The 8,495-nt window shown below is 51.3% G+C and overlaps 1 protein-coding gene across 1 annotated transcript; it reads right to left on the reverse strand.

Moving 5' to 3' along the window:
• Window positions 1-2,375: 2,375 nt before the first annotated feature.
• On the reverse strand, window positions 2,376-8,158 carry LOC309543543 (integral membrane protein 2A-like). Its single transcript, XM_082276016.1, has 5 exons — window positions 8,028-8,158; window positions 7,259-7,441; window positions 7,011-7,121; window positions 3,942-4,092; window positions 2,376-2,466 (listed from the first exon to the last, which is right to left on the reverse strand). The coding sequence occupies exons 1-5, from the start codon at window positions 8,103-8,105 to the stop codon at window positions 2,405-2,407; spliced, it is 585 nt and encodes a 194-aa protein (XP_082132142.1). The 5' UTR covers window positions 8,106-8,158; the 3' UTR covers window positions 2,376-2,404.
• Between the last annotated feature and the right edge of the window lie 337 nt (window positions 8,159-8,495).

Here is an 8,495-nt window from a genome sequence, read left to right on the forward strand (position 1 = left end):
GTTAACCAGTAGAGGTGTCGCCCAATGACCTCGTCAGTTAATGGTTGAGTAATCCCAACCAATGGGGATAATGTTCCTCCCACTGGGTTTGGTTTATGGTAATTTTTACTGCCCTTTTGTTCAACACAATATAAAAAGGAACCAGAGATGTAATAGGACAACACATCAGACATCACGACACATACAACACACACACTACTACAGCTATGCATAGGCTCATCTATACAGACTCCATCTTTCTCCACCATGTACCTGAAACTTGGAGGGATGTCAATGAAACTCCTCCCTAATTGGCCACCATCTTGGAAATGCAGCCATCTTAAGGACTCTGGTAACGACCATTTTAAGTTAGCCACCATTTAAATATGGTAAATATTCCTTGCTAATTAATTGATTATTATTCTATATTGTTTATGTACTTCCTTAAATGTTTTACATTGCATATTTAACAGTAACGAGAGTACAATCCCAGCCGTATAAACCATATGTCGATTTTTCTCTAAAGAGATGATTTTTGTTTTTATAAAAATTTTTATTAATATCAGATTTAGCGCATATTGGTGTATTAGTCTCACGTTTTGCATGGCCTATTCTCGCTTCATCTGCAGTGAAGTGACTATCAGCTGCGCATTGCTGTGGTATACTATGAGTGTCTGAACAAAATTGATTGGGTTTTTCTTAGTTATTAAAATTATTTGCCGTAATCGGCTGGAGGCACCGCGTCATAATTCTATTGATAGTTCAGACATCGCCTTTTAGTAATAAATGAAAATAATCAGAATAATATTCTCGAACGTATAAAAACGCACAACAACCGATACAGGAAACACTTGCACCAGACAGCTGAAGCGGTGGTGGCGCAGGAAATGACATCAATCCACCGCACCGGCAACATACAACGAAGAGCCAACGGTCACCATGACTCTTGCCAGTGGAGTGATGTCACCTCTCACACCGCCACCGCTTAGTCCACACACAGAGAGCGGGGGAGGGCCCCTCCACACACACACACACAGAGCAGGGGTGGGCCCCTCCACACACACACCCAGAGCGGGGGAAGGCCCCTCCACACACACACACAGAGCGGGGGAAGGCCCCTCCACACACACACAGAGCGGGGGAAGGCCCCTCCACACACACACACACAGAGCGGGGGAAGGCCCCTCCACACACACACACACACACACAGAGCGGGGGAGGGCCCCTCCACACACACACACACAGAGCGGGGGAGGGCCCCTCCACACACACACACAGAGCGGGGGAAGGCCCCTCCACACACACACACACACACAGAGCGGGGGAAGGCCCCTCCACACACACACACACAGAGCGGGGGAGGGCCCCTCCACACACACACACACAGAGCGGGGGAGGGCCCCTCCACACACACACAGAGCGGGGGAGGGCCCCTCCACACACACACAGAGCGGGGGAGGGCCCCTCCACACACACACACACACACACACACACACACACACACACAGCGGGGGAGAGCTCCCTCCACACACACAGAGCGGGGGAGGGCCCCTCCACACACACAGAGCGGGGGAGGGCCCCTCCACACACACACACACAGAGCGGGGGTGGGCCCCTCCACACACACACACAGAGCGGGGGAGGGCCCCTCCACACACACACAGAGCGGGGGAGGGCCCCTCCACACACAGAGCGGGGGAGGGCCCCTTCACACACACCCAGAGCGGGGCGTGAGCATCTACAGAGTGGGCGTGCTCAGCCATTTGGGGGTGTAACCCTCCAATTCTTGAATGAACTTTATTGATGACAGACACGGATTACAGAAAGACGTTTTATTGGCTCTCACATCGTCTTTAACCCCTTCAGCTCCTCAGTGCACAAAACGTAACAAAGAAAAAATCATCAAAAAAAAAAAATGTCCACATTATGAGGGTCTCCAGATTCTATCGGCAGGCTGGGGGAGGGGCAGGCGGGGCCCCGCGGCAGGAAAGACGACGGAACGCAAATCACAAACTCATTATATTCCATTTATATCTCTATATAGAAAATAGATCATATATAGGGGTAGCGGGGGAGGGGGGGGGGGACATTTAATAGTAGTACAAATAAATGCGGAGCGTCCTCCAGGCGGGGGAGGTGCGGTATACAGTAGTAGCACACAGAATCAGACATGCGCTGATTGATTAGTAGGGTCTGTGGGGGGGCGTATGTGCGGATCATTACCATGGTGACGGATCGGGGGATGGGCGAGTGAGGTTACACGATTCCTGAGCCACCTTCCCGCCGAGGTCACGTCAGGCGGTTACTGAAGCTAGAAGCGGACGCACACACGACTAAGAAAAAAATACCGCATTGATTATCACTGCACGTGGGGGGGAGGGGGGGGGGCGGGGCGCCGCTCACAGCTCACAGATGGAAGTCTGAGTCACAAAGTTGTTCCGAAGTGAAGGATGCTGCGACAAACCTCAGCCGATCGCTTCTGGAGTCCTGAAAGATGGGGGAGGGGTTAATAAAGACAAACTCCGCCCAAAACTACAACATACTAAGATGTCAACTCCCCCCCACCCCGGAATATGCATCCCCTCCCACCCTCATGCAATATGCATCCCCCCCCGCGCCTAATCCCGGATTATGCATCTCCCCTCCCCCACCCCCCTCCTGTAATATGTGTCCTCTTCCCCCCCCGCCCCCCTCCTGTAATATGCATCCTCTTCCCCCCCGCCCCCCTCCTGTAATATGCGTCCTCTTCCCCCCCGCCCCCCTCCTGTAATATGCGTCCTCTTCCCCCCCGCCCCCCTCCTGTAATATGCGTCCTCTCCCCCCCGCCCCCCCTCCTGTAATATGCGTCCTCTTCCCCCCCGCCCCCCTCTCCCCTCCGCCCCCCTCCTGTAATATGCGTCCTCTTCCCCCCCGCCCCCCTCTCCCCCCCTGTATTATGCATCCCCTCCCCCCCTCATGCAATATGCATCCCCCAGCGCCTAACCCCAGATTATGCATCCTCTCCCCCCCACCCCCCTCCTGTAATATGCATCCTCTACCCCCCCCCTTTAATATGCATCCTCCCCCCCCTCCTGTAATATGCATCCCCCCCTCACCCTGTAATATGCATCCTCTCCCCCCCACCCTCCTGTAATATGCATCCTCCCCCCCCCCCCGTAATATGCATCCCCCCCTCACCATGTAATATGCATCCCCCCCTCACCATGTAATATGCATCCTCTCCCCCCCCACCCCCCTCCTGTAATATGCATCCTCTCCCCCCCGCCCCCCTCCTGTAATACGCATCCCCTCCCCCCCTCCTGTAATATGCATCCCCTCCCCCCCCTAACCCCGGATTATGCATCTCTCCCCCCACCCCCCCTCCTGTAATATGCATCCTCTCCCCCCCCCCCCCCCACCCCCCTCCTGTAATATGCATCCTCTCCCCCCCGCCCCCCTCCTGTAATACGCATCCCCTCCCCCCCCTCCTGTAATATGCATCCCCTCCCCCCCCTAACCCCGGATTATGCATCTCTCCCCCCACCCCCCTCCTGTAATATGCATCCTCTCCCCCCCCCCCGCCCCCTCCTGTAATATGCATCCCCCCCTCACCCTGTAATATGCATCCTCTCCCCCCCCCACCCCCCTCCTGTAATATGCAACCTCTCCCCCCCCGCCCCCCTCCTGTAATATGCATCCCCCCTCACCCTGTAATATGCATCCTCTCCCCCCCCACCCCCCTCGTGTAATATGCATCCCCCCCTCACCCTGTAATATGCATCCTCTCCCCCCCCGACCCCTTCTGTAATATGCATCCCCCCCGGCCCCCTCATGTAATATGCATCCTCTCCCCCCCCCCCCGCCCCCCTGTAATATGCATCCTCTCCTCCCCCGCCCCCCTCCTCCTGTAATATGCATCCTCCCCCCCCCCCCCTCCTGTAATAATATGCATCCCCCTCCCCCCCCTCCTATGATGGACTCACCAGTGATCTGGTCCCGACGTTGCAGTCGGTAGGTCTCCCTCCCCACACAGTGCTGATAAATGAAGATCCCGAGATCCGACAAATCATCGATCTTCTCCGTCACCACCAACTCCTCGCTCACCAGGTAGGTCTGGGGGAGGTACGATCCGGACTGGGGGGAGGGGCAGAGAACAGCGTTACATTCTTCCCATCATGCATTGTTCTGAATGATTCACACTTACTAGACAGCCAATCATCTGTCTCCATCCGCCCCCCCTCCCCCATCTGTACACTGGGGGGCCGACCCCCCCCCTCTTTCATGCCCCCCTCCCCCCTCAGTGCGGGACGTTTATCTGATTTATGATCTCTGATTGTTCCGTTCTCCCCCTCCGGTATAAATCCGAGGATTTCCTGACCAATGAGGAGGAGGAGCGCCGAACCCCGACTGCGGCAATCTCTGATAGATAGAGAGATATATCTCCTCTACATACCCCCTATATACTGTATATACACCCCCTATATATACTGTATATACCCCCTATATTATACACCCCCTTCTATATACTGTATATACCCCCTATATTATACACACACCCCTCTCTATATACTGTATATACCCCCCTATATTATACACCCCCCTCTATATACTGTATATACCCCCTATATTATACACACCCCCTCTCTATATACTGTATATACCCCCTATATTATACACCCCCCTCTATATACTGTATATACCCCCCTATATTATACACCCTCCTCTATATACTGTATATACACCCCCTATATTATACACCCCCCTCTATATACTGTATATACCCCCTATATTATACACCCTCCTCTATATACTGTATATACACCCCCTATATTATACACCCCCCCTCTATATACTGTATATACCCCCTATATTATACACACCCCCCTCTCTATATACTGTATATACCCCCCTATATTATACACCCTCTATATACTGTATATACACCCCCTATATTATACACCCCCCTCTATATACTGTATATACCCCCTATATTATACCCCACTATATTATACACCCCCCTTCTATATACTGTATATACACCCCCCTCTATATACTGTATATACCCCCCTATATTATACACCCCCCTCTATATACTGTATATACCCCCCTATATTATACACCCCCCCCTCTATATACACCCCCCCTATATTATACACCCCCCTATATACTGTATACACCCCCTATATTATACACTGTCTATATACCCCCTATATTATACACCCCCCTCTATATACTGTATATACCCCCCTATATTATACACCCCCTCTATATACTGTCTATACACCCCCCTCTATATACTGTATATACTGTCTATATACCCCCTATATTATACACCCCCTCTATATACACCCCTATATTATACACCCCCCTCTATATACTGTATATACCCCCTATATTATACACCCCCTCTATATACTGTCTATACACCCCCTATATATATATACTGTCTATATACCCCCTATATTATACACCCCCTCTATATACACCCCTATATTATACACCCCCTCTATATACTGTATATACCCCCTATATTATACACCCCCCTCTATATACTGTATATACCCCCTATATTATACACCCCCCTCTCTATATACTGTATATATATACCCCCTATATTATACACCCCCCTCTATATATACCCCCTATATTATACACCCCCCTCTATATACTGTATATACCCCCTATATTATACACCCCCCTCTATATACCCCCCATTTTATACACCCCCCTCTATATACCCCCCTATATTATACACCCCCCTCTATATACTGTATATACCCCCCTATATTATACACCCCCCTCTATATACTGTATATACCCCCCTATATTATACACCCCCCTCTATATACTGTATATACCCCCCTATATTATACACCCCCCTCTATATACACCCCACTATATTATACACCCCCCCTCTACATACTGTATATACCCCCTATATTATACACCCCCCTCTATATACTGTATATAACCCCCATTTTATACACCCCCCTCTATATACTGTATATACCCCCCTATATTATACACCCCCCTCTATATACTGTATATACCCCCCTATATTATACACCCCCCTCTACATACTGTATATACCCCCATATTATACACCCCCCCTCTATATACACCCCACTATATTATACACCCCCCCTCTACATACTGTATATACCCCCTATATTATACACCCCCCCTCTACATACTGTATATACCCCCCATTTTATACACCCCCCTCTATATACTGTATATACCCCCCTATATTATACACCCCCCTCTATATACTGTATATACCCCCTATATTATACACCCCCCTCTATATACACCCCACTATATTATACACCCCCCTCTACATACTGTATATACCCCCCATATTATACACCCCCCCCTCTATATACACCCCACTATATTATACACCCCCCTCTACATACTGTATATACCCCCCATATTATACACCCCCCCTCTATATACACCCCACTATATTATACACCCCCCTCTATATACTGTATATACCCCCTATATTATACACCCCCCTCTATATACTGTATATACCCCCTATATTATACACCCCCCTCTATATACTGTATATACCCCCTATATTATACACCCCCCTCTATATACTGTATATACCCCCTCTATATACTGTCTATACACCCCCTATATATATACTGTCTATATACCCCCTATATTATACACCCCCCTCTATATACTGTATATACCCCCTATATTATACACCCCCCCTCTATATACTGTATATACCCCCTATATTATACACCCCCCTCTATATACTGTATATACCCCCTATATTATACACCCCCCCTCTATATACTGTATATACCCCCTATATTATACACCCCCCTCTATATACTGTATATACCCCCTATATTATACACCCCCCCTCTATATACTGTATATACACCCCCTATATTATACACCCCCCCTCTATATACTGTATTTACATACATACATACATACAATGGAACATTCAATTCCCCCCACCATTCCAGATCAACCCGAAGCACCAATCAGAAAGCACAGATCCTTGTCTCCTCCCCCTTACATACCGCCAGCTTCATGAAGAGGTCCAGCAGGCTCCGCGGGGGAAGGACCACCGATGTGTTCAGATTAATGATGTAACATTTCTGAATCTGCAGATCCAGGTACGCCGTCAGGAGCTGAAAAACACAGCAGAGATCAGAGGAGCTCCACCCACAACACTCCCCCCGGGGTAAGCTCCACCCACAACACTCCCCCCGGGGGAAGCTCCACCCACAACCCGCACACTGTATAAGAGGGAGGAAGCGGCACTCACTCTGTCGAAGTCGTGGACGATGGCGGCGGAGTCCCCCTCGGAGAAGCTCGGTACGGGGACATTGATGAAGGCGACGTTCTCCTCCTCCCGGATATCGGCTTCCTCCGACACGGGGAGATAATACGGCTCCATCACATCCTTCCTATTCTCCATGTATGAGAGGTGACCCTCCAACACCTTGTGCTGCAAAATAGGGATGTTCACAGTTATTACTGGTGACCCCCCCTCCCCCATTACTATTGACCCCCCCCCCCCCGGCTCATTACTAGTGACCCCCTCCCCCCCCCCCAAGGCTCTGGGTCATTACTGGTGACTCCCCCCCCCCCCCAAGGCTCTGGGTCATTACTGGTGACTCCCCCCCCCAAGGCTCTGGGTCATTACTGGTGACCCCCCCCTCCCAGGGCTCTGGGTCATTACTGGTGACTCCCCCCCCAAGGCTCTGGGTCATTACTGGTGACTCCCCCCCCCCCCCCAAGGCTCTGGGTCATTACTGGTGACTCCCCCCCAATGGGGGGGGGGGGGGCTGGGAGTCTTGCATCGCCTCCTGGGACCTGTAGTTCAACCACAGCTGAAGGGCGGGGTTATAAATCAATGAGAAGGATGTTGAGGGGGGGGGGGGGGGGTCACCTAAAGAATGAGGACCTGGAATCCCTCCATAATACAGCTCCGCCTGTACACACATCTCCACCCCCTCCATCTTTCTGGGCTCCTCCCCACAATTATCTCATTTAGAGACGCACAGATGGGAGGTGTGGGGGCGTTACCTTACCCGTGGCATGAAGAACTTGTAGATGCAGGCTCCGCCCACAATCAGCCCGGCAAGGATGAAGGCCAATCCCAGGAGCATAAGCAGACATTGCCCGCTAGAACGCCGTTCTGCGACATGAGCGGCGACTTCCGGGTCCTGCAAGACAAGATGGTGTGTTATTACCTCCCAATATACTGAGGCCAGCCCCTCCCCCAATACACAACCCTCCCCCCAAGGAGGAAACCCCCAATACACAACCAGCCCCTCCCCCAATACACAACCAGCTCCTCCCCCCCAGGAGGAAGCCCCCAATACAAAACCAGCCCCTCCCCCCGGAGGAAGCCCCCAATACACAAGCCCCTCCCCAATACACAACCAGCCCCTCCCCCCCCCAGGAGGAAGCCCCCAATACACAACCAGCCCCTCCCCCAATACACAACCAGCCCCTCCCCCCCAGGAGGAAGCCCCCAATACACAACCAGCCCCTCC

Source organism: Pelophylax lessonae (assembly GCF_965119305.1).
Source record: "Pelophylax lessonae genome assembly, contig: HAP1_SCAFFOLD_193, whole genome shotgun sequence".
Classification (NCBI taxonomy): domain Eukaryota; kingdom Metazoa; phylum Chordata; class Amphibia; order Anura; family Ranidae; genus Pelophylax; species Pelophylax lessonae.

What these genes read in the sequence shown, in the direction of transcription:
- LOC309543543 (XM_082276016.1), bottom strand. Translation starts at nt 8,105, where the DNA reads ATGCTCCTGGGATTGGCCTTCATCCTTGCCGGGCTGATTGTGGGCGGA. An exon ending in ACAAGTTCTTCATGCCACGG is followed by an intron (nt 7,442 to 8,027) that starts GTAAGGTAACGC and finishes CCTATTTTGCAG; the next exon opens with CACAAGGTGTTGGAGGGTCA. An exon ending in ACCTCTTCATGAAGCTGGCG is followed by an intron (nt 4,093 to 7,010) that starts GTATGTAAGGGG and finishes CCCTCCCCCCAG; the next exon opens with TCCGGATCGTACCTCCCCCA.